This window comes from Carettochelys insculpta, chromosome 8 (genome assembly GCF_033958435.1).
Source record: "Carettochelys insculpta isolate YL-2023 chromosome 8, ASM3395843v1, whole genome shotgun sequence".
NCBI classification, from domain to species: Eukaryota; Metazoa; Chordata; order Testudines; family Carettochelyidae; genus Carettochelys; species Carettochelys insculpta.
This window is the reverse complement of record NC_134144.1, coordinates 40,135,222-40,162,421: the sequence shown is the minus strand read 5'-3', so window position 1 is coordinate 40,162,421 and position 27,200 is coordinate 40,135,222. Positions and strand designations below refer to the sequence as shown.

The window sequence follows — 27,200 nt, the reverse complement described above, 5'->3', positions numbered from 1 at the left end:
GGGTGCGTCAAGGCTGCCCGCTGTCGGACCAGCTCTGCGCTCTGGCCATCGAGCCCTTCCTCTGTCTCCTTCAATGAAGGTTGACGGGGTTGGTGCTCCGTGAGCCGGAGCTGCGGCTGGTTTTGTCAGCATACACCAACGACGTACTCCTCCTGGTCCAGGACCCAGGAGACCTGGCATGGTTGGAGGCCTGCCGAGCCATTTACTCGACAGCCTCCTCCACCCAGGTCAACTGGGTCAAGAGTTCTGGCCTGGTGGTCAGGGCTGAGTGGCAGGTGGGCTGCCTCCCACCCATGCTTCAGGCCATTCAGTGAAGCGTGGGTCCGCTGTCCTATCTGGGCGTCTTTCTATCTGCCATGCATCCCTCTCCACCAGAAAACTGGCAGGGTTTAGAGGGCAGGGTGGCAGAGCGGTTGCAGAGATGGGCAGGGCTGCTCCAGTGCCTCTCCCTATGTGGGAGGGCACTGGTGCTTAACCAACTAGTCCTGTACATGCTCTGGCACCATCTCAACACCCTTGTCCCACCCCCGGGTTTCCTGGCTGCCCTCCAGAAGGTAGTTCTGGAGTTCTTTTGGCCAGGACTGCACTGGGTCCCTGCAGGGGTTCTCCATCTCCCCCCGGAGGAGGGAGGACAGCGCCTGACCTGCCTCCGCATGCAGGTCCATGTCTTCCACCTCCGGGCCCTGCAGGGACTCCTCAACAGCAATAGTGCAGCTAGTCTGGCGTGGAGCACGCTGGCGCACGCTTTCCTCTGTCGCTTCCGAGGGCTTCAATACAACCGGCAGCTCCTTTATTTGCCTTTGAGAGGCCATCCATGAGACCTCTCAGAGCTGCCGGCCTTCCACCAGGACCTCCTCCACATCTGGCGGCTGCTCACAGACTCCAGGTCCTTAGGGGTCGCTGTGGGGGAAGACCTCCTCGTGGAGCCCCTGCTACACAACCCCTACCTCCATGTGCAGGCGGCGGATTCCCCTGCAGTGTGCCGGAGGCTGGTCCTCGGTGGAATCACCAGGGTCAGAGACCTCCTGGACTACGACTGGGGAGACTGGATGGAGGCCCCGGCGTTCACCCGGCGCATGGGGCTCTCCACCCTACGTTCTCCCCGGCGCGTACTCGAGGAGTTGAAGGCTGCCTTGCCACCTGCTGCTCATGCCTACCTACGGCGGGTCCTGCGAGAGGGTGCACCCCGCCCCCTTCTAACTCCTGGCCCTCCGGATCTCTCTGTGGGCCCCTGGCTCCACGAGCCTTCCCCCCCCCCCCCCCGCCCCCCCCCCCCCGCATCATCCCAGCCAGCTGCATGCGTTGCAGCTGATCCCCTTTCGAACCGCGCCCCAACGTCATCTGTACATGCTCATGCTTCACACGGTCCACTTCCCCACCCTCACGTCCTGCCCAGATCACAAGTGGCGGGACCTTCTACCATCTTCGGAGGGTGGGGAGCCCCGGTGGGCCAGCCTTTATTCTACCCTGGTCCTGTGGCCTGCCGGGGACATCAGCTGGAGAATCCTTCATGGGGCGGTGAGCACAGGCGTGTACTTGGCGCGGTTCACCCCCCTCCTGGACACTTGCTTTTTCTGTGGAACGAGGGAGACCCTGGCACACATTTACATTGAGTGTGCCAGGTTGCAGCCCCTCTTCTGGCTCCTCCAGAACCTCCTGCTGAGGTTCTGGCTGCACTTCTACCCGCACCTCCTCATTCTCATGACTTAAAGTATTTACATGTATGATATCTTTGAACTGAACATATTAATTATAGCTATGGATAATTCCAATTTTATTGTATATTTGCATGATTTATTATTTAATGAATAAGGAAAGGAGTATTGGTGAGAAATTTTTCACCTAAAACAAAGTGAAATAATCAAGACAGCCACATTTTTATTGGTTGAGGCCTGGCACACGTGGGGCCTCTGGTGGGGGACACCAAAAACATTTGTTTTACGCTCGGGGTGGTATATCTTTGCCGTACTTCACAATAAGCCTTTCCTAACTAGACAGATTCCCTTTTGGACATTGCTGTGCTGAACAAAGACACAGTCTTGACACCTCTGGGATTTTATTTTTTTACTTAATGGTCTGATGATGAGATTGCACACAGTACGTGAGTTACTACAATGGCTCTTTCTGGGCTCTGGGCCACAGTGAAAAACCACACAGCTATTTTTCTTACACTTTTCCTCCTGAAGCTCTAGACATCTTGGTCCCCTTTTCTCTCTACTACTTGAAGAAATGGCTCTTGCTGGAGCCTCTGTATGCCACTCCCTCCCTCTCAAATGGCATCTTTTCTGAATGTGGGTCTCTGTCTCATAATCCTTCCTTAAAGCTGCAGAGTGTCTGTATGCTTTCCCCCTCCAGATTCTGTCCTGTCAATACTGCAGGAGTAGGCCTTTCCTGCACGTCCTAGTCTCCTGATTTGTCCCTTCTCCATTCCAACCTCAAATTGCAATGGCTACCATTATTTGGGCTCTTCTCACAACCCAAGAAAAAAGCAGTAGATGCTGGGTGATGAAATGTATTTTGGGGGAGGGAATGACAACGTTTTTGAGAATGAATTGTTAAGTATGGGTGAAAAAAGTAAGTAATAGAACACAGCCAGAGAGCAGTAAGTAAAGGGTAGTTATCCACGTGAGCAAATGAATAATATAAATAAAAAGAAAACATTCAAGAATTGAAAATGCAAAGAAAGCAGAAGGAAAAAAAGGACAAAAGATAACATTTGGACTGGGATTCAAAGGGAATTACTCAGTGAGCTGCCTTGGGCTTTAGTTTGTGAAGTTCCAGCTTCTGCATCATGCTTTAGACACTGTAAATTTTGGCGCCATTCCTGAGCACAAATTAAGTGCTCTTACCTGCTACCCTCTCTGGCACACACCTTGCACCCAAGGGCAGCATTTTTTTGCTGTTTTTATTGAAAATACATCAAATAAATCTAATTAATTTATATTAGAAAAATAATGTAATCTGTTATTTTAAATTAAACCAGACTACCATAGGTCTGAAGAATTGCTTTAGTTGCAGCCAGCCTGGGTAACACCCATTTATCTGTTCTGCCTCTCTTTTGTTCAGTGTCATTTTCACACTTTTAATATCTGTGACCTCAGCACCAACAGGTGTTGCATGAGTTTAGGGAGTTGTGAAAAACAGAGCAATTCTATAATAGCAATAGTTTCACCCAAAAGTTGCAGGTTAAGAAAGTATATGAGTATCCAAAGTTTCTTGTTGAATTCTGCTGTTGGTTTCTTACAGAAATGTATTCTGTTCGTATATGAATGCCATCTAATGGTGGCTACAATTACAGCATCTAGTAGTCCCTTGCACAGGAAATGCCAGGTTTTACTTCAATAACCAGGATCCTTTAGCAGGAAGTTAGGTGCGGTCTGTTGAAGGAGAATTAAAAAAAAAAAAGAATGAGAAAAAGGTGTGGTGGAATATTAGCTATATTCTTCGTGATGTTGTTCCAAATCCACACAGGTGCAAGATTCTACACTGGTAATTCATTTTTTAATTGCTTCCTATAGTATTGAGAGAGGAGTCTGTCTTTTTCTATCATTAACAATAAAATCTCTAAGGATTCTGCAGTAGGACCACTTTCATTTTCATAATTAACCCTTCTGCTGCCACCAGACTATACCTACGTTCCAGCTGCAGTTTTCTACATATCATCCATGATACCATGCACTAGGTGCATTTGACTGCAATCAGAAAACATGTTTCACAGTTGTACCTGCAGAAGTCACAGAATGCCTCTGTGTGTGTGTGTGATGGAGGGGATGGGTATGTGTATGGTGAGGATGGAAGAATGGAGAATAAAATGGTGTTAGCTTTTGTTCAAGAAAATTCTGAAAACATGACGTTTCTGCAGCTGTGGTAGAATTGGACGTATCTATGTGTATTTAGTAGGGAAATTTTAAAAAAATAGAGCATTCAGGTTTATAATTGGTTTTTGGTAAATCATCTGACACTGAAGCTGTTAATCTTGTACTACATTTGCTGTTTTATTACATGGATAATATAATTTGCCTATTCAGATTAAAAATTTTGAGGATATTATTAAATATGCAGATTATGTTAATGAGTTCAGATTATAGTATCTCTGCACTGGAAATATTTTCCAGTTGTCATTTTTTTGCCGAAGTATAAGATGGCTTTCAATGAAGATGGTTCTGATCTCATTTCTGAACTTTATGCAAAATATGCACAATTTAAAGATAGCAACAGATAATAAAAGGTTTGAGAATGTTTAGTAGTGAAACCCAGTTTGGGTTTAATACAGAAATTCTTTCATCATTCTTTCATCATGACATGTTACTAGGCAGGGGATTTGTGTTTGGGTACAATAGACCCTCGCTTTGCATGAACTTAACTCTTTCGTTTTTATATTAACATGAGTCGAGTCCACAGCTGGAACTGGGGCCACCCGAGCAGCCCCAGGGCCAAGCCATGCTGCAGCTGGGAGGCAGCAGGGGCACCATGTCTGCTCTGCATGTCTGGTGGCTGGAGCAGGAGGCAACCCGCCCCTTCCCTAACTGACCCACCCACAGGGGGAGCCAGAACTGCTGCCTGGAGCAGAGGCTCTAGCTGCCCACTTCCCCCAGCCAGGGGGATTCCAGGGATCTCTCCAATCCACCCACCCTGCAATTTACACTAAATTTGATTTACACAAAGGTTGCCCAGGACACAGCCGCCGGAAAAATCAAGAGTTTACTGTGTCCTGATTCCTTGCTTCCTAACTTTCAGCTCTGTAAAGCCAATGCACTTGTCTCTGAAAACAGGGATTGCTTCACACTCAGTCAAGCATCCTTTCAACTGGTACTTTCAGTCTTCGTCATGGGATACTGAGGAAACAATGTCCACACCACCTCACAGTGGGAAGGGTTAGTCTGATATCAGACCTTTCATTTTTAAAGGAGCAATAGTCGTGGATGCTCTCACCTCCTGACACCACATAATAAATACTTTTTTCTTTTAATTTATTTCAAGTGAGTATGCAGGAACACATCCTATTATGTTAGAAGACCAGAAACTATTTCCTTCATTAGAATTGTCACAGCATTTTCCTGGAGAAAACTAAAGAAATAATTACACTACTTATTTTTTAAATTCATTTATACACTTTCTAGAGGTGCCTATTCATCACTTTTCATAAAAAAATATTAATTTTAAACTAACATTTTAAAGGTTTGCTATTTTTCCAGACATTTGAAGAAGACTGGGTAAAAAGTTAAATGCCCTATTTTGAAAGAAAAATGAATGAACTAATCAATTTCACAATACACTGTTCTTGTATAAATATGCTATTTAATAAATTTCCCTATCAACAGAGATATAAAGGTGTATCCATTTAAATTGCTTATGTGGTAGTCTAATATTTTCTGTGTTTTTATATTTTTAGCACTTTTTTATGTGAGAGGCTAAACGGTAATTAAGAGGTGCAGGATGAAAAGATGGCACAGTCGGTGCTGGTACCACCAGGACCTGACAGTTTCCACTATTTCACGAGAGAGTCATTGGCAGCTATTGAACAACATATTGCTGAAGAAAAAGCTAAGAAGTCTAAACAAGAACGTAAAGATGATGATGATGAAAACGGACCAAAACCAAACAGTGACCTGGAGGCAGGAAAGACACTGCCATTTATTTATGGTGATATACCTCCAGGAATGGTGTCCGAGCCCTTGGAGGATCTTGACCCATATTATATCAATAAAAAAGTGAGTATTTCTTAGACTGTGATTAATATGGTTATGCTAGAGATTGAGTGTTAAAATGCTATAGATCCTCTGCAGGACTCCCTTTTCTCCACAGCTTTAGGCCCAGCTCCCACATAGCGCTCCAGTGTTTGACTTTATTGGCATTGCATCCAGCAATCAGGCTGCTGAGCTGGGTGTGTTAATGCTTTATTCTAATATAGCTTTATTCTAACATATGTGGGATTTCACTCTAACTGTAGCTTTTGCTATTTTCAGTATTTTCACTGTTTTAAAATGTGAAATCATCATTTAAGGATGTCAGTATTTTCATTGTGAAATCCGTTGAGAAGCCACTTTGAATGGCCCTCTTGCTTGTTTTCTTCACTTTCATGTGGAAAATGTAGATTTTATTCCTGATCCGTTCTCTCATTGCTTGTGTTGTCAGGGATGAGGAGTTAGGCAAAGATAATGTCCCAGTTGGCTCTTCTTTTCCTGTAATCTACAGAGATATTCTATCCTCTTCCTAGATAATTTGGGTAATGAACTGTTAGTCTTTGAAGGATACTCCTTATCCAGAATAACTCTGCTTTAATAGCGGGATCGAAGGAGAGCTTGCAGTCAAAGAGATAGGGAAATACAGGAAGAGGTAGAGCTCCTTGCTGGAGTATCTATAACATGAAGAACACCTTATATGCTTTACAATCTTTTTATTGAACTATACCATTGTAATTGAAATATATAAAGGTACAATTTTTTTCATTATGCTATCATATTTCCCATTGGGGCCATGCAAGGAAGTAAAGAAATGGTAGGCCTTTGTGTAGATGGACCTAGTTTACTCAGTGTCCCAGATCTTCAGGTTTTGGGCTGTGCATTGTACCTCTTCCAACAGCAGAGAGCCATCACAGGATAAGCCAGAGGGAACTCTTCAAGCTGAAATTCATGGAATTTTCTGTCTTTAGGAATTCTTCTGTGAATGGAAAGATATTCCCCTTGAGAATTAGCTAGTACTCCCTAAAAACAAAAACAATCAACTCTCCCCCGACAAGTGGTCTTAAGAGTCATAATGAGATGAGCTCAAAGAAACAAAAAAAAAAAGCTTTAAGAAGAAATATATGTGTTTATTTGCTCAATGTTATATTCTGAAAGTCCACAAACTGGCAAACACTTCATGTTGTGGCTAAACTGAGAACTATATTTGAAAATGAAGTTGTTTGATTTAGGGTTAGGATCATATTCTGTTTTCCTTACTCAAGTAAGTTGTCCTTTTAAAGTCTGGGAGTAAAACAAGTTCTCAAGTAATAATGATATATATAACTCACCACTAGAGATCTTAAACTTATAGCCTCTTCTGATTGTTAAAATGGTTTCAAAATTGGCTGAGAGTAACATTGCAGACCATGCTGGTTTTCTGAAGTATGATGGTTTCCTGGAGGAAATCAAAAGTTTTAAAAGTTTGCATTATGATCAGAATTTCTCTTAAACGTTCAGTGATTTTTCCTTGAGTTTTGTACATGTAGGTCAGGTTCCATTTTCCTTTCATAAATGTATGTCAGTGAGCCTGCATCACACAAATAATGGCTTCAGTAAGAATTTGTCTGAGTAAGGCAGTAGAAAAGAAGTGAAGAGCTCAGGATTTCAGACAGAATTGTTTGGAATAAAGGGATGAAGATCTATGGGAAACCAGGAGAACATGGGGACAAAAGTGTGGCAATTCCTAGTGTACCAAAAGACCAAAATAAAGCCTCATTAAAGACTAAGATATGTTCTGGGAGACAGCAGGATGACAGGGATAAGAAATTGTGCGGTTTGAAAGCTGTGGCATTCATTCTGGTGGAGGGAAGCATTGTGCATCCAGGATACAGCAGCATTGCTTAATAAACCTGTATATAGCATGCCTTCCTCCAGTGCTATCCTCCCATCCCAGCTGATGCAGTGGAGGTCCTTGCAGTACTACCAGCTAAATAGGCACATACCCTTTTTGAGATGTTCTGTGCTGCCTGCAGTGCAAAGTAGTCTCTGTTACAATAAGGAACACAAACATTCACTGATGTCTTTCTCCTCCATGGGCAGGAAAGCAGCTCAGTCCTCTCCCACTTCTGTGCTTGCCTGATCAGAGGCTTAGGCTTCTTGGCTTCTCTGGTTTTAAGAACATATTTTTCTTCAAAGCCATTCCATTTATGAATGCCATTTTAAGACAATAAAATATATATTACCTCTTACTGAAGCTGTAGGCAGAGGACAGGCATTGAAATAAAAATCATTACTGAATTCTGTGTGGTTATTAGGTAGCACAGATAAGCTTTTAAATTCTTAAATACCAAAAGCAGATGTATTCATGGCCAAAAAAGTCTAATGACAAATGGAAGAAAGAATAAAGAATTTTAGTCATACTTCTTTGTGACAATATTAACTTTGTGGGTGAGTGGAAAATATAAATGTGCTACATCAGGTCTGTACAGTGTGTGCACTTGAAGAATTCAAGGCCTGATTTTTCAAAGGCATTGGGCCTCTTCTCAATTTTGATGGGAGATAGGGTTTACAAAACACCTTTGAAAAATCAGGCCATCCATGTTTACCTCACCACCCCAGCATTACCTCATATGGATATTACCAGAATTACAGCAGGTACCTGGTATAGGCAATTCCGAAGTTTTAATGATTCAGTATAAACATTAGGTTTAACATATCTTAATATATATTACAAGCTAGGTACCAGTATGCTAATATCAAATGTGTACACTTATGGTTGACCTAGTCCCCCATCATATAAGACATGAAATATTTGTGTTTTCTAAATAATGCTGGTGAAATGTTTCCATATAATTTGACTTGTAGCAATTCAGTTGGAGGCTATCCTGCAAGATAGGTGAGCTAGACATGAAGTCATTAAGTTTGCAGAGGTGTAAATGAGCAGAATTCAGTTAACTGTAAATGGTGATAAAGCACAAGTGATGAAGAGTATAAAAAACTATGTATGTTTTCTAAATAAAAGTTTTTCATTTTGTTTTCTTTTCCAGACTTTTATAGTATTGAATAAAGGGAAGGCAATCTTCCGATTCAGTGCCACCTCTGCTCTGTACATGTTAACTCCCTTCAATCCTCTTAGAAAAATAGCTATTAAAATTTTGGTACATTCATATCCTTTTTGAAGTGGTTGGTTCAAAATGTTGTTTGTATCTTTAGTCTTTAAATCATTAGTAGGAAGGCCACACTAAGACAAGTATGATCCACAATGTATCTTCCATCCTCTCTCTACTGCTTTCTTTCTCTATTTTTCCTCCCTTTCTTCTCTCTCATTTCTGCTGCTGTTCTGGAGAAATCAGAAGCCAGACAGCCAATTTTTTCACTCTTCTTTTCCCCTTACCACACCTTTCTTGTCTTTTCTTCTTCTGTCTCCTGTATTACTCATATATATTATTTACTTGTCCCCTTCTCTCTCCAGTAATTTTTTCACATATTCCACATATGCTGCTTAAAATGGTTTACAATTGTTCAGTCATAAATTGCATTAAAATTTTCTAATCTTTGATCCCCAATTTGAGCTTGCATGAACAGGTTCAGAAAATGTTCCTCTACCCCTTTTCATTTTCTGATCAGAACTGTAGTAGAGTAGCTTAGTAGTGTTCCTGGAAATTCTGAGTTTTATTATAAATTATCAGTCTTATTAATATTTTTATCATTACATTTTTTTCTGGTAACCACTGTCATTTTATATACTTGTATTTCTGGAGGTACCTTAATTTTAATCTTCAAGTTGCTCCTGATTAGTACACAGAGAACCTCAAATCTGAAAGATAATAACTCAATATATGAGTGTCTCCTTTTTATGATAGACATACTTCATATAAATCTAGTAGTAACTATGGAAATGATCCTGCAAATATAACCTTGAGGAGTGAGTGCATTGACATCAGTGACTCTTCTGAAGGTTGTAAGCATATTGCTCAGTGTCTTTGCAGGACTGAACCCTATGGGAGTTAAACTTGAATCCACTATATCATCAGAGCTCCAAAGTGTGTGCATAGCATTAGTCACATTGTTTCTCAGAGTTACCTAAATATCTGCTGGTAACACACCACTATGGAATTCTCTTGGATCATGGCACTGATCTTGGTGTGGGTAGTTGGGAACATGGAGTATGAAAAAATTGGGTGGGCATACGACTTACGTAGTGTGGGAAAGACATGCTCCTGTTATTTCTCCATTCTTCTCTAATTGTGGGACGCTTCTCAAAAACAGCACTGTCATAGGGACATGCAACTTTTAGGAAGTAATTCTATAAAAAAATTGTAAGCCCTATGTACAATATATTAATGTATTAAATTCTCAGAATAGATGGTTTTATATTTGTTGAAAATCTCCTCAGAATAGTTGCTACTTTTCTTCAGCTTCTTTCAAATTTGCTTTTCTGTGGTATTTTGCAAGCAGTATTAATAGAAGATGGGATCTTTCAAATATTGCAAATTAGCAGAATGATTTAGAAGGGGTGTTATGTGCCACCTTGCCATGGTAGTTCAGATGGCAGTGATATTAAATGTTGCAAGAAGGCTACAGATAGTGATTTTGTAGTTTCTCTTCTCTTCTCTTCTCTTCTCTTCTCTTCTCTTCTCTTCTCTTCTCTTCTCTTGAAAAGCCTTGTAAAACACGTAATATTGCAAAAATAAAAATAAAGGTACTCACTGACCTCTTTACAAACCCTTCAGCATCCACGTTTAAGCATATTTTCATGGTGGATGTGATCTTACCAGAAGGATTGCATACTGAAATATTGCACACAACAGGAACCAATGATATATGTTATTTGTGGTAAATGAAACTATAAACCAGTTGCCTATGTGTGACATTTCCTCCTATCCTAATTATTTGATGCATTCATGTTGATTGTTTTAAATAATTCTTGCAAGGTTTCTTTTTAGACCATATACCAGACACACTATTCTTCAGGCCCCTTGGATAGTTGCACTTTTACAATATGCTGTTGCTAAGCAGACAAGGGTATTTTTATGCATTTTATTTCTACATTTACAATTTATTTTTAAGGAGGTGCTGGAGAGTGGGTGGAATTGTTGGAACTATGACATCAGAATTATGATTGGAGTTATAGCACTGTCAGTCACCCTTTCATTGACCACAGTGTGTTCTAGTTATGAAATAATTACCAGATAGCAACATAGCTGAGCTTATTTTGTAGGTGCTTTTAAAAGTTAATTATTTTGAAGAAAATATCAATGTTTATATTAATCAGTGCTCTAAGACAGAGTAGTTTTGCATGAACAGAGCCCTTATTTTATGATGGTTAGGTAAGAAAGGTGCTGATTGTGACCTTAGGCTCCACACAAGAAGTAGGAATCACATGGAGAACATGTGTTAGCATCAATTACCTCTGGAACAGCATTCCTCACCTTCCTCCAAGCTGAGAAGAAGACTTTCTATGAGTTCCACTGGAGAGGAACAGGGTTTGGAGGGGAGTGCATGAGGCATCTGAGGTGGCAGAGCTTCTCTCCAACTTTAGTCTGGAGGAATGCTGCACAAAAAATTAAAAATTCTACACTAAAATATAAAAATTCTGCATACAATATTTTAAAATTCTGCAAAATTTTGCAATTGTTTTTACTAAGTAATCATGCCAGTTTCAATTATTTTGGTTTTATGTTTTTTTTTTAAATACCCATCAGCGAGTATGCCTGTAACAATACTGACACACAAAAAATTTCCCTCAGGAATACACAGTTAAAGAAACACCTATGAAAACCAGTTCCTGTTTTTGCCACTGCCCCAAACTCAAACCGCGGCCTGGGGCCAGACAATCACTTACCACACAGCACTCTGCTTCACCCTCCTGGCCTGCTGAGCCCCACTTCTCCATGGGCAGCTGGGATGCCTCTAGTTGCCCAGTGGTTGCCACTGCCTCCTGCCTTGGTAATCCCCAGTAAAACTGGCTGGAAGGGAGCTATGGGTCAGGGTAGGGGAGGAGCAGGGAAAGGGCAAGGCAGCCCATTACAGGGGAGCACTCACACCCCCTCACATCTCCTTTCCCTGTGTAGAGTCCTGCACCAGAACCCACCATAATTACACTTCTAGCCCTTCTAATAACATTTTGTTGCCCAGATATAGCTCTGTTCTCTTTCTTTGACCTCGGTAGCTCCATCTGATCTCACACAGGGGAATTGGGCCTGGTGTATTCACTGTGACAAGGCTGGCGTAGAGTAATGAGTAATTTAAGAGCTAGACCCTAAACTTCTATCTTGGGAAAAGAAAGGGTATTATTGGACATCTCACCCCCTCACAATTGTACCAAGATTGCAGGGGAAATTCTATGAGGGGAAGATCATAGTGTTTGCTGTCCGTTGTGCTAGTATTCCTGAGTAGGAATGCCATCTGCACTTATGTTTTAGTCATAGGCCACAGGGAAAAGAAATTCTCAGTCGCTGCTCTTAACATTTTTAAGGTTTTGGTGCCATCATGTGGCCATTGAATATATCATACCTCTCGATTTTTCATTTTTGCCTACTTTAATGTTTATTGGACCATCCTGGGTTTTATCTCTCTTGTTAGTGAATGGGGTTGATCCAGACTAGCTCCATCAAAGTCCACGTAATGATTTTGGGTTTGTTTCAATGTTTATTCTGGATCAGTATTAGTGAGGAGAGAATTTAGTCACAAAACCTTTTATCATTATAATCAAAGCCAAATATAGCACAAACAGGTGTCATTCATTCTTCCCCCTCAAGTATGGGAAAATTTTCTCTGTGTTCTCTTCCAATGTCTTATAGGCCTGCTTTGCAATACATATGTAATATTCTTGTCCTGAATTGTGACAGCTCAATTATGTAGTGTTGTTTTTTTTTTCTGAAGCATAGTATTTTGGGGAAGAAACTGTCTGTTTAGATATTTGACACTTCTGAGCTAAACTATATTTGAGTCTGTACTTCAGACTTGAAAGACTGATGCATATTCCCATGCACTACAGTCCAGCCCTTCTCAAGTCACTCATTTTTATCATCTATAATCTCTTTTTAAAACTTCAGTTTTCTTTATATCAGCCTTTTGTTTCCATGGATGATGAGCCTCTTTTATCCAGTGTGGGATATGTTAGCTATCTTCTAGACATTTGGTATAGAAGCTGATTTAAATGATAGGTTACATACTAAGGTTAATAGTACTGCAATGTCACATTTGAGCTACTTCATTACTCTTGGATGATTACCATCTGGTCGTGGTGACTTATTTCTGTTTCATTTATCAGTTTGTTCCAAAACCTCCTTGAAGGATACCTCAATCTGAGATGGTGCTTCAGATTTTCCACCTGAAAAGAATTGCTCAGATGTAGGAATCTCCCTCACATAATCACTTGTGAAACCTGATGCAAAGAATTAATTTAGTTTCTCTGCACTGGCCTTATTGTCCTGGAGTGTTCATTTAGATTCTCTATCATTCATTGGCCCTACTGGTTATTTTTCTGATGTACTTAATTTTTTGCGTTTTTTGACTAGATGTTCTTCAAATTTTTTTTTGGCCTCCCTAATTATATTTTTCATACTTCATGTGCCAAAGTATATGCTCCTGTCTCTTTGCTTCATTAGGATTTAACTTCCATTTTTTAAAGGATGTCTCTTTCTCTCTCACAGTTTCTTTTACTTTGTTATTTAGCCATGGTGGCATTTTTTGATTCTTTTATTAAGTTTTCTAATGTGGAGTATACATTTCTGTTGAGCCTCTGTTGTGATGTCTTTAAAAAGTTTCCATGGAGCTTGCTGGGATTTCACATTTGGCACGATACCTTTTAATTCTGTTTAACTAACATCCTTATTTTTGTGTCATTTCTGTTTCTGAAATTAAATGCTACAGTGTTGGGCTGCTGTGGTTTTGTTTGTTTGTTTGTTTTGTTTTTTGGGTTTTTTTTTCCCCAGCACAAGGATGTTAACTCTAATTATATTGTGATAACTATTATCAAGTGGTCCAGCTGTATTCACTTCTTGGACCAGATCTTGTTTTTCACTTAGGACTAAATCAAGAATTGCCTCTCCTCTTGTGGGTTCCAGAACCAGCAGCTCCAAGAAACAGTCCTTTAGGATGTTGAGAAATTTTATGTCTGCATCCTGTCCTGGGATGACATGTACCCCTCAGTCAATATGGGGATAGATGAAATCCTCCAATATTATTGAGCTTTTTATTTGGATAGCCTCTCTAATTTCTCTGAGCATTTCATAATCATAACCGCATTTTATCATTTTCCATCCTCTCCTCCATACTAGGACATAGCATATATCCATTAATAGATCCTTCCCTCAGGGATGTTTCTGTCTGAACCAAATGCTCTTCAGCCCCTGTCAGCTTTCCCCGTTAGTAGTTTAAAAACTCCTGTAAGTTTTAATTTTAAGTGCCACCATTCCAATTTTGGTTAGGTGGAGCCAGTTCTTCCTATCTAGACTCATCCTTTCCCCAAAGTTTCTTCAGTACCTAATAAATCTAATCCCTCCTGCCTACATCATCGTCTCATCTACAGATTGAGATCCTGTTGTTCTGCCTAACTGTTCCTGTACATTGAACTTGAAGTATCTCAGCAAATGCTACCATGGAGGTCCTGGACTTCAATCGCTTGCCTCTCAGCCTAAATTTGACCTCCAGGACCTTTCTCCTATCCTTTCCTATGTCAGTGATACTTATATGTACCACAAATGACAGCCTCCTCACAGCACTACACATGAATCTATATAGATGTCTCAAGAGGGTCACTAACTTTGCACCAGGAAGGCAAGTCACCACTGAAGCTATTTCCTTGTTGTTGTGCTGTTTTTAATTAGCGTGTGTTTGGATTTTAAGCTTAAAGAATGTTATGTGTATCTATCTGCCCCGCCCATGCTCCTCTTCTAAACTCCCTTGCAAAACTTCCCTGTTAGCTTCCCCTGTTTGCTAGCTCCTCTGGCCACGTAAGAGCAGGCTTTTTAAAGCCCTGGTCTTCTGGAGTAGCCTTACCCCCCTGATTAAGGGTGCTAAAAGGTTTTAGGATAGAAGCCTTGTTAAGAATGTGTCCGCTCACAGCCTTGCCTAGCAGGCCGCTAGACTTAGCACACGTGATCAGCACATGGTCCCCCACATGCCTGGCCTTATTGCAAGGCAAGCAAACTGGTTGTCTTGGGCCCTGCGCCTTCTGGTCCCATGCTCCAATTGACTACTGCCCACCAGCCAGGCCCTACTGTCAGTGTGCTGCCTTGTGTCCCTTCCACCAGCCCTGGGCCCTTCTGGGTTGGCTCTAGACACACAAAGAAACCACGCTTTACATTTCAGTCAAGCAGCAAGCACCCCACAAAGACAAACACACACACAACAGACAACTAGCTTAATCCAAGGGTCAGGTATTCTCTTCTCCTTCCTTGGAAAAGTACCTCGCAAATCTCCCCTGTGAGCTGCTTCTGTGCACTATCTCCCCCTTTTAACTGCAATGCACCATTTAAGAAAATTCTGAGGTACATAGAGCTTTTGTCCTGATTATCAACAGAGTAGAGAAGGGATTAATAGTTCCTGATAATGAAGATAAGCTAAAATGTTGATCTTAATATGTTACTCTTGTTATGAGAAGATTTTTCTGATGTGTGATCCTTGACTATGATCTACATTGTTCAGCATGCTTATTATGTGCACTATTTTGACCAACTGTGTATTTATGACTATGAGTAACCCTCCGGATTGGACAAAGAATGTAGAGTAAGTTAAATGTATTTTCTATAAATATATTCACAAACATTATAGGAGCTTCTATAAGTGACCTTATGTTTTTTAAGGTAATGTGACTTTGCAACAAGTCTGTGACACGGTTGGTATAGGGACATAGAAGATCTATAGATCAATCTTTGTATACACAGATTCCTCATTAATTTCAGTGGATTTATGTATATGTAATTGTAGTACCCAGAGGCACTGAGACCTCATCTGGGGTGAATGAAGTCTCTGCTCTACAGCCTTGGCTGAGCACCTACTGGTCTTTAGATCATGTGGTAGAGTGCAGGGCTTTAGACCCTATGCTCACAGGTTCTATCCCTGGTGCTGGTGACCTCACGTCTGTCAGCATTACAAGTGGTGCATTGGCTGGGAAGAACTGTTGGAAGGTCTCAGAAGCTTGGGATATGCTTCCTCAGCCCAGGGAAGCATATAGTACCCAGAGGCAGTGAGACCTCATCTGGGGTGAGTGAAGTCTCTGCTCTACAGCCTTGGCCAAGAGCCAGCTGGCCTTTACCTCATATGGTAGAGTGCAGGGCTTTATGCCCTATGCTGGCAGGTTCTGTCCCTGGTGCTGGCAACCCCGAGTCTGTCAGCATTACATAATGATGGTAGGAATTAGTCCCGTCTCTATATATTGTGGATTATCAGTGTTCTTTCACGGTATGGTAAACATATCAATAGAGGATTATCCCATGAACTACCATGACTCCTGTTCAGAACTGGGCACACCTCCTTTCCACAGGCAATCAAATAACATCCCTGTGCAGGGTGATGAAGTCTTCCAATTTTATAGGGACTGTCCCAATATTTTGGGCTTTGTCTTATTCGGCTCCTATAGCACCCCCCACCCCCAACCACCACCACCATTCCTTGTCCAGTTTTTTACATTTACTGTCTGGTCACCCGATCCCTGCAACAACTAAGACACTTACTTTTATGAAAAAGTAATAGTAGTAGAGCATTTCGTGAATTTATAGTTCTTTTTATTTGCTATAACAGCTGTAAAATAGGATGATGTGAGCAGTTCTCCACACATCACCAGCGGGTGCTCTGTGAATGACTGGTAGTCTGTACATCACATTTTGGAAACCACTGCTCTCCATGCTCCTTCTAGTTTTTAAAGAATATTAGCTTGATTGTTCTTCCTGATAAAGGGAAATTTTACCAGTTCTCAAAGGCTGAATGGCCATATTATTTTATTATATTATATTATCTTTTTGAACAATATCCACCTGGTTAGTCATGAACTCCAAAAGGCAGGTTTTCTTTCAATATGTTGCGAAGTGTGAAGACAGACTTTAGCTCAGCTTTAATTCCTACAGATGCTACCTAGAGTTCTCACAGAACCTTCAGGACAGATTGTGAGTCACACCCATGCAACTTATTCTATGCTTATTTTGGCTTTGGCAGTAGGGAAAATCTAGCAGAATACGGTCAGTGACAGCCTTCTCCCAAACTGCATTTTCATATTTCAGTGGAATCCCTATGATTGGCCTTCTTTGATATTTGGGAGCAAGAAGAAAACATTGGCTTTCTCTTTCCAATATCCTCCTAAGCTGAATCTTCAATCTTTGACTGCCCTCTGCATGAGAGCTAGTTGCTGTTGGCAATTTTTGAGTTGCTCAGGTGAAAAAAGTGTGGCATAAATTTGTTGAAAAATTACATAAACTCATAAACAGTTAAAGGGATTTTCATCACATTTTCCAAAATACTCAATTTTATACAGAAACCAAAAGCTCAAACCCATGTAATGCTAAGTATCTCTTGTAAGTGGAGTGTTGTATAACATGTTTCAATATTCAGATATTGATTCTTTCTTCTCAAACAAATAATTCTGTAGATGTTTAAAACTGGTTAAATCCTCTCTCTTTAATTCATTTAAAAGAAGAACATAAATCAAATAAAATAATTATAAATAGAAATATATCTAGTAATGACATGTCATTAATATTTGTCTCTATTAACTTTTGCTTGGATATCTTCCTCAGATACACATTCACTGGAATTTATACCTTTGAATCACTTATAAAAATTCTTGCAAGGGGCTTCTGTTTAGAAGGCTTTACTTTTCTTCGAGACCCATGGAATTGGCTAGATTTCACTGTCATTACATTTGCGTAAGTCTTTTAATAATTTTTAAGCTTTATGAGGGTATGAAATTAGTGGCTACAAATTACATAATATTTCATAAGGCAGAAATTTTGGAGTATGGCTCTCCTGTTGTTTCAAAATTATTTTACCTGTTCTGAATATTTTAATATTTCAAAAATAAACATGCTGCAGAGGCCAGAATGGTTCATCAGCCACTAATATTGCAACTAATATTGGTTTATACTCTCAATAGAAGCTAATTTCATATCCTGTCTTCTTTCTGTTTACCAGAATGGAAGCGATCCCTTTGACTTCATGCCACAAAGTTACCAAATTAGGTGTTCAAAATTAAAATCAGTGTGGTTTACTTCAGTGACATTTAAGTTTAATTTGCTGGTCAGGAAAACATATTAATAATACAAGGCAAAATCAGTGAAAGGTGAAGAGGTCTTGATGAAAGACCCAAGTAAGTAGCATAAAATCTGCCTAAATTCTGAATAACTGTGATTTAATCCTACAGGTATGTAACAGAATTTGTAAACCTAGGCAATGTTTCAGCTCTTCGAACTTTCAGAGTATTGAGAGCTTTGAAAACTATTTCTGTAATTCCAGGTAAGAAGTAATTGGTGTAAGGTGTTAGGCCCCTTGTATCTCCAACTGTTATCTGTGTGTTGTCATTGTGTTTGTGTGTGAACTCCCCTATTACAGATATGTGACAGAGTTTGTGGACCTGGGCAATGTCTCAGCGTTGAGAACGTTCAGAGTTCTCCGAGCATTGAAAACAATATCAGTCATTCCAGGTGAGAGCTAGGCTAAACACTGAGGCTGACTTTAATTCCACTGAAGCTTTAATCACACTTTATAAGCATAAGCCTTGTTGCTTGCTCCACATTGTAAACAAATAAAAAGCAGAAATCAAAATTAAATTTATTTAAATTTGCTTTTTGCTTTTTTAATCTTAGCATTATTTTCTTTTCAGAATCAGCCTTTGAGTTTAACAAATTGTTGCATGAGACATTTGCAGTAAACAGCCTATGTGATTTGCATCTTATGACATCAAGCTTTCCTTTATATATTTTTTTAAAAGTTAATCTTAAGGCTTTCATATTGATGCAAATTTTCTCTTTTGTTGCAAGCACTTGGGACTGAAGTATGCAATCAGTTTTAAAAAATGAACATGAAATAAAATTGTAAAGGATAGCATGGGCATGCATGGGGGGATTTTTTTAAAAGATGCCTTTCTTCTCCAAACCATCACCTGTTCTATAACATACTGTTTAACTCTGTATCCTTAAAATGTCAGTACATATTAAGATCTTTTCTGCTGTCTTACCAATGTAAAAATTTTGAAACAAAACAATATGATAAAGGTTTGGGCAAGAAACATCAGCAAACGAAAACAAGATACTTTTTCTTTATAGGGCTGAGGTAGAGCATGAATAATAGAATTCCTTGTTTTGGCATTATCGATGTATTTAGAAATATATATGTTTTATTTCCATACACAAATCTCAAATTAACGTAAACCTATTTAGCTTTTCATTCATTATCACGAACAATCAGGCTTTTCATCAAATTGACTGTATCACAAACATTAGAATCATTTACTTGTCATTCTGCATGAAATCTTTATCTTGTAAGGAAAAAAACACATAATATTTTATATGTTTAGTGTCTGTTTAACATAATAATAAAAATCTTTTTTATGTCTGTAGGCTTGAAGACTATCGTGGGAGCCCTAATTCAGTCTGTGAAGAAGCTCTCAGATGTAATGATCCTGACTGTGTTTTGTCTGAGTGTATTTGCACTAATAGGGCTGCAGCTGTTCATGGGCAACTTGAGGCATAAATGCTTACAGTGGCCTCCAGACAATTCCACTTTGGAAATAAATATTGTTTCCTACTTTAATAGCACAATAGGAGAAAATGGAACATATGTTAATACAACAGTGAGCACATTTAATTGGGAGGAGTACATTGAGGACAAAAGTAAGAATTTAAAATATAATTCATTACTTTGTTTTATCTTGAAGATTTAAAAACAGATAGAAAAACGTAGTGCTGTGCTGCATGTACGCTAGCAAGTTCTTTCGAAAGAAGGGGGCTCTTTCGAAAGATCCCGTGGGCCATCTACATACAAAAAGTGTTCTTTCGAAAGTAAACTGAAAAAAAGTGGTGCATCTTTTGAAATAGCAGTTCCTTTCCTGTTTCAGAAAGAGTGACCCCTTTCAAAAGCTTCTTTAGAAAGAAAATATATGTAGACACAGGCCCTTATTTTTGAAAGAGCAGTCCTCACGGGGCCTGATTTTTCAATCCGTGGCCTGTTCTTTTGAAAGGGAGTGGGGACTGCGTGGACACTCCCTTTCAAAAGAACAGATAGCTTTTTTGATCCACTTTTTTGTGTATGGATGCTCTCTTTTGAAAGAAGTTCTCTCAGAAGAGATATTCCAGAAGAGCTTCTTTCGAAACATCTCTGTACTGTAGATATAGCCCTATTGTCTTTCTGTTGACTAAAGCAGACTAACCAGATTTAAAAACATGAAAAAGTTAAAGATCCAGTAGCTCTGGTACAACTCAAGAAGGTGTTATATACAGAAAAATATCACTCTGAGTGTGGATTAAAATTCTTTATCAGTAAATCATCATCATGTTATCTCTGCATGTTATAATTTCCCTTAAAAATTCTTAAAGATGGCTTTGAAAACATACAACTAATCTCTCCAATTGAGTCAGTCTGAAGGAATAAGTGAGAGTTTTCATATTACACAGTTGTTAGTTTCTTTGTAATCTGTGATCAATCAATGACCTAACACTTAGTATCAATATCCTATTATTTTTATAATGATTTAAATGATGGTACAGGAACCAGTGCAGTATTTGGACTGTCTCAGAATGGCAGCTGTTTAGAAGCACAAACTGTTACATTTACAAACAAAAGATGTTGATACAAATCATGAGAATCAGTCCAGAACAACTCTGAAAGTCTTTGCCATGCATTGACATAGTGATCTGTATTTCCTTTGTCCTAATCTGTATCATTACTGGCAAGGTGTCAGCTCATTTCCTGATTGTTAATTATCTACTTTATTATACTTACTTTCAAGTTTAGTGATTTAACTTATATTGTAATAGTGTCTAATATACTTACCCCTGTAACCATAACATTTAAGTGACACACCATCTTGTAATATATATATCCTCTCTTTACCCTTGTCTGTACTGTTATCTCCAATTTACACATGGGGAATTGAGCCACAAAACTAAAGGCCAGAATTTTCAGTGCTATTTAGGTGCTTAGTGATGCAGATGGGCACCTAGTGGGGGTTTTCAGAAGTCTCATCCTAATAAATAAGAATTAGGCATCTAGATGCTTTTAAAATCCTATACTAAGGACAGGTTGAACCACCCAAAACCGGCGTTCTCTGGTCTGACAACATCGATGATCCAGCATGACCACAGATGTTACTGGACCAAAGATCCCGGGTTGGTGGCTATTAGGGGGAGAGCCAGTTGGAGCCCAGTAATAGTGAAGCCTGGCCACCGTGGGCAGAGAAGCCTGGCAGAGCTTGTGTCTCTGGCTGGAGTCAGCCTCTGTGGGGTTGGGGCCACACCAGCAACCTGATCCACGCTGAACCTAGTGCCCACTGGGCTAGGGCCATAACAGCAGTGGGCTGGGGTCACAGCCAACCCTGGTGGCTGGGCTGGGACTGGAGCTGGCACCCTGGGCAGGGCAGAAACCAACCTCCACAGCACCAGGGCCAGAGCTGCACCTGCAGTGGCCTTGGGGCTGGGGCTCAAGCCGGTGACCATGGGGCAATGGCTATGGCCGTGTCCAGTGCCTGAGGGGCTTGGGCCAGGATCCCACCAGGAGCCTGGCCAGGGTTGGAGCAAGCCTCCAGGTCTGGAGCCAGCACCCACAGGGCTGGGGACCTCGTAGGGCCTGTGTCCCCAGTCAGAGCTGGCCTCCACAGGACTGGGGCCACACCAGCAGCTGTGCTGGGGCTGAGCCTGATGCCTGCTGGGCCAGGGCTGCACCAGTAGTCTGGCTGTGGTCACAGCCTGCCCCTGGTGGCTAGGCTGGGGTCAGAGCCAGCACCTGGGGCAAGGCTGGAGCCATCTTACACAGGGCTGGGGCTGCACCGGCATTAGCATGGGGCTGGGGTTGCACTGGCAGTCCAGTCAGGGCCAGAGCACAGCCATGTCCAGCACCCACAGGAGAAGAGCCACAGCAAACACCCACAGGGCCATGGTCACGTCCAGCACTCATGCAGCCAAGGCTAGAACAGGCAGTGGTGCCTATGGGGCCATGTCTGGCAGCTCAGCTGGGACTGGAGCCACCCTCCTGAGCCAACAGGCTGAGCATGGCCGGCTGGTGTCAGCCCAAGATCTGGGCAGCAGGTAAGAGGGCCACGGGGCTGGAGATGGGGGTGGGAAGACAAAAGTGGAGCTGGCAGCAGGGAGGAGCAGCAGACTGGGTGGCTGGAGGCAGGGGACCTCCCTTTACTTGGCAAATTCTCTTCTCAGGGACCAGTCAGGTTCCAAGGGTGCTGTGTTAAGGGGTGCAACCTGTACCAGGAAGTCTGTGATAGAGCAGAAAATTGAACCTAAGCGTTTTGAGTCCCAGGCTAGTGCCCTAAATACTGCACCATTCTTCCTCTTTAAATATAGTTATTAGATGAACCCTTAGAGTGGAACTACAGTTTTTCTTTAAGACACTTGGGGCATAAGGTCTGCTTATTGTCTGTTTGGTTCTCTATTGTGGCCAGCTTATGCTAAATGCAGTAAAGTAGAGATATGGTCAAGGAGCTTGTTACAGTTCCTTGAGTCTCTAGCTGAAAGTGGCCCAGTTCACAATGGTTCATAAAAGTAAGTACACACTGCATTTTAAAACCTGCAGCAGTGAATCTCAGAGCCTGTGTCTACAGACTTGGGCTCACACTATGGCACAAAAACCCTTATGTCCCAGAATGGAGATCTGGCTCTGAAATCTACTCCTGTCCATGGCTTAAGAACATGTGCTCCAGCCTGAACCAAACTGTTTATGCAATAGATTTTAGCATCATAGCTGTAACCGAAGTCAGTTGACCTGGTCACTAAGATTCACTGCAGTGAGTATTAAAATGTTGTACGCATAAGGAATAATGGATTTTCTGGTGACAACCAGAAAACATCTCACTCTGGCTATTCCTCCTCTCTGCCACCTGCACCAACAGTTGTGCTCTTTCTGCCAATACTACATCTATCAGAGTCCCCATTCCAGGGGAATTCAAACAGGGGAGATAGGGTAAATTGCTGATCCTTTTACACCACTTGATTGGGGGCAAGAATCTGGTTTAGGGATATTTAGAATTCTGTGCCTCTCATTACACTTCAGCTTATTCTCATAGTTAGCTGGTATGTTTAAATTGTTAATTACTGCTATTAATTAGAAAGTGGGCCAGAAATCAGATTCTCTAAACCAATCATACATTGCCATGATCTACATTTTCCAGGCATTTCTTCATAAGTAATATGAGTTATCTATTATAAACCAAACTGATTTTTTCTCCCATGGGTATTTTAAGATGAGTCATTCATCTGGCCCAATATGTTGCAAGTAGGGTATTATCTGATTTTATAAGAGCAATCTTTTGTCTATGCCTCAAGGCCAGTTTTCCTCCAAGAATAGTTTTATTCTACAAGAAGTAAAGCCAATATTCCGTCACAAGTAAATTCACAATGGGACAAAAGGTCAAAGAATATACCTTACATCTCTTTCTTCTTCTTGGTGGTCTTGGTGTCTTCTTTGGGTATGTCTTTCAGGACTGTGTCCAGTTGGGTGTAGAACTTCTCCTTCACAATCATCTTTGGCATCTGGAGTTGGTGCATAAGCACTAATGACAGTTGCCTGTTAGTTTTTGGCAAGTTTCAAGTGGCGAGTCAAGAGATGCTCCTGGATGCTGACAGGGACTTCAGATAGAATCTTTGTCAGTTTGTTTTTTATGGCAAATCCTACTCCATAAATTCATGTTTCTTCCTTTGGGGTTCTGTTCCAGAAAAGTAAGAAGTCATATGGCACCTTTTAAACTACTAGGTATTTTGGAGCATAAGCTTTCGTGGGCAAAGACCCGCTTCATCAGATTCACGAGTCAGGTCTTTGCCCGTGAAAGCTTATGCTCCAAAATATCTGTTAGTCTATAAGGTGCCACAGGACTTCTTGTTGTTCTCGAAGATACAGGCTAACATGGTTACCTCTCTGATATTTTCCACAAAAATGTGTAGCTTCTGCCTTCTTCTTTTAGCTGTCCTTCTTCTGGTCTATGTGTTTTTGCCAGGGCAGCAATATTAATGTTGAATTATCACAGCTCGTGGGTGATAATACCCATGCATCTTTCGGGTCTTTCACTGTCTGGGTTGTCTATTAGAGGCCCAATATTCCACTTTCCAAAGTTTACTGTTCAATTTTGACCACGTGGAGGTGAACCCACTAGATGCAATTATCCAGTCAGGAGGACTGAAGGGAACTACGTTTAGGGCACCTTTTCTAGCCCCCTCCCCATGTGGGGTGAGAAGAATGGATTCTAAATAGGGCTGCTCAGTCGTCGATGCAGCAACCAAACTGTTCTACCACCTCAGTCCTCGGAACAGAATGACTGATGTGTACATCTGCCACTTACATGCTGAGTCATGACTAAAAGCCTCCAAATTTCACAATGCTGCTCCCGTTGCCATTCACCACACATTGAGGAAGACACCCACGCGTGACTTCTTTTAAAGTGTGTGGGGACAGTTGCACTGCAGCCACCAACAGTTCTTAACGGATAGAAAACTTAGGTTCAATAGCATGGAATCCATGACAGCGGGGAGTCTCCTGTCTACTGCAGCCTTCATCCACCTTCACAGCCATTGTAGCATTACCTTTGCAATCCTCTGCCTCTTCTGCCATTGAGGACTTTTATGATTGCTCTTTGGCTGGACCCTCCCCCTTGATCTTGCTGCCATGGGTGACCCTGCTGAGAACACAAGACTCCCTGGGGCATCACTCTCAGGTTCAATGGAACACACAAGCCGACTAGTCACAACGAGGTGATCTAGGGAGTGGGATCAGTAGGAAGGACACAATAAGTGCAATTTTACCCATGAATGCCCACAAAAAATAGATGTTTTTGGTTTTGATTCCAGATACAAGTATTCTCTGTTCCGCTTACTCCTGTGAGACTTTAGATCAAAAACAGATATTGGGGTATATTGCTTGTAAGAAACCAAAAAAGAAAACTCTGCTAATTCTAAACAGTACATTCCTATCTCACAGTTCTTCACCTTTATATTGGGCTGGATTGTGCAACTCTGACCCACATTGATGATCACTTGTTTTTAAAATGATTCTATTTATAACAGTCAGGATGCTTGGTAGAGTAAGGACTTGTCTGTAAGAATTGCATAATCTAGCCCTTTGCTGATGTGCTGTTTCAGCAAATCATGGGCTTTAAAGGACTGAATTTTGACCATCTTTATAGCTAGGTAAAAATTATCTCACGTGTGAAGCTTCTAAATGCAGTAGAGCATGGACCCATTTACATCACTAAAGAATTTTGTTCGGTTATTTGTTCTTCCCCAGCCCCCCGCCCCTGCCCCTCCATGCACTCAAGTGGTGCATGGACACCCACCCACACTTTGTCTACTGACTCAAAACCATGGTTTAACAGTAGCATACTGTATGGAGTTCTTATGTTACTTTACTTTGACAAATTGCAGTGTAATAAAGTAGTAGCCTATGAAATATCATAAATACTTAATATTAACTGTATGGACAAATAAATTGTGTTGATTCATCATCCTTCTATTTTTCCATGGCACTTGTTCAGTTATTTGCAAATATATGAAATTTGGTAATCCGCAGAGGGTCTCAAAATCATTTGTATGGCTTAACAAAATTCTATTGTACTATTACTTGCATTAAACATTTTCTCTGCATATTAGAAAATCTTTTGTTTGTCAAAAACATTATTTTTTGCTTCTTCCCTGGTTCTAACATAATCCTTTTTCTCCTGAAATTGTGTTTGTGGTTTCCATTTTGTGGTTTCATTCATTTCCTGTATACACAGAAATTTATATTTTGTAATCTTAAATTGAGTTTTAAATGCTTTCTTTATGTGGTGACTAAAAAGTTTTTATAGTGTATTCACCTTAGTTTCCCCCCACTCCCACTTTTTCTCTTTAAACAGGTCATTTTTACTTTTTGGAAGGACAAAATGATGCTCTCCTGTGTGGTAATAGCTCAGATGCAGGGTATGAAAATGTCTTTTTATTTATGTTTTATTGTCATTTATGAAAACAGTTATATAAATGTAATTTAGGAAAATTCACGTGGACAACCTGCTGTAGTATCTTCAACAGCGTATTCTTCCAAATCAGCAAAGTTTCTGGAGTATGATACCGAGTATCAGCATCAACATGACTTGAATTTGCAATGGTTCTACCTGAGGCTACATCTACACTAGCGAGATTTTTTCTAAGAAGCTGGGGCTCTTTTGAAATTTCCTACGGCATGACTAAATACAAAATACATTCTCTCGATATTAAATCAGAATGCAGCACTTTTTCCGGTGATCCTCTTCCTCTCCCAGATGAGGAAGAGCCCCTTTTTTTGAAAGAGCAGTGCTCATGGTGCTGGATTTTTCAATCCCTGTCCCATTCTTTCAAAAGAGCAGGAGCTGTGTGCACGCTCTCTATGGAAAGAACAGATCAATTTTTTTCAATACACCTTTTTGTGTGTGGATGAGCTCTTTTGAAAGAAGTCTTTTCAGAAGAAGTCTTCCAGAGGAATTTCTTTCAAAGGATCACTGTAGCATAGAGCCTCAGTAGCCATTCACATTCTTTGAGCACAAGAATTTGCCGCCATCTGGTTGGCTAGCGTCATTATCAGCCATGCAGGTGGTCATTCTTGCATATCCACAGGACATACACTGACAGACAAGAAGTTTGTTAGACTCAAGAGCATGAATGGGAAGGATAATTTATTATAAACTTTATCATTAAAACCCTGAAGAGTTTGTTAGAAAATAGCATATTTTTACTTTTCTAATTTATTTTATCTTTGTTAACCTTAGAGCATCATTTATAGGACTGTTTTGTAGAGTAAAATTTTAGCTGATAATTTCATCCTGAGTAAGTGACTGTATATGGCAATTCATATTTCTGAATATTTTGGTGGAGTAATGTAGAGTGCAATGATTTGGAGTATCTGTTTAAAACAGCATTTCTTCTTCTTTTGTAGTCAATGTCCAGAAGGATATATTTGTGTGAAAGCTGGTAGGAACCCCAACTATGGCTACACAAGCTTTGACACATTCAGCTGGGCATTCTTGTCACTCTTTCGACTGATGACTCAGGACTTTTGGGAGAATCTTTATCAGCTGGTGCGGATCCACTAAAATAAACACTATTACTGCTACCACAACTACAACATAGCATTTACATAGTACTTTTCATCCATATATTCCTGAGAATGCTTGAGCCAAGAACTGTCTTTTTGTTTTGTGTTTCTGAGCTACCTGGACCAATGGAGTGACTCCTTGTTTTATGACTGTGACTCTTAGCTTATAGTGAAGTGTACATAAATAATAACAATAATTCTTGGTAATCAAGAACAACTGTATTAAGGTGGATATATGAACCCAGATTGCTAAAGAATCTTGCACAAACACAGTCAGGCTGT

General features: G+C 40.7%; 1 protein-coding gene across 11 annotated transcripts in view; it reads left to right on the top strand.

The window, feature by feature from the left end:
* The first annotated feature begins 5,444 nt into the window (after positions 1-5,444).
* LOC142016823 (sodium channel protein type 2 subunit alpha) overlaps positions 5,445-27,200 on the top strand; it is a 100,331-nt gene continuing 78,575 nt past the window's right edge. For 4 of the 11 annotated variants that reach the window (XM_075001153.1, XM_075001150.1, XM_075001145.1 and 1 more), the window contains exons 1-8: positions 5,445-5,711; positions 8,711-8,829; positions 15,309-15,398; positions 17,402-17,530; positions 18,213-18,304; positions 19,220-19,492; positions 25,708-25,771; positions 26,760-26,901. In XM_075001153.1, the coding sequence (XP_074857254.1) occupies positions 5,445-5,711; positions 8,711-8,829; positions 15,309-15,398; positions 17,402-17,530; positions 18,213-18,304; positions 19,220-19,492; positions 25,708-25,771; positions 26,760-26,901 (1,176 nt within the window). Of the gene's footprint in view, positions 5,712-8,710; positions 8,834-15,303; positions 15,399-17,401; positions 17,531-18,024; positions 18,117-18,212; positions 18,305-19,219; positions 19,523-23,429; positions 23,459-25,705; positions 25,772-26,759; positions 26,902-27,200 lie in introns of all 11 variants that reach the window. The other 7 variants (XM_075001154.1, XM_075001148.1, XM_075001146.1 and 4 more) reach the window with 4 other exon arrangements.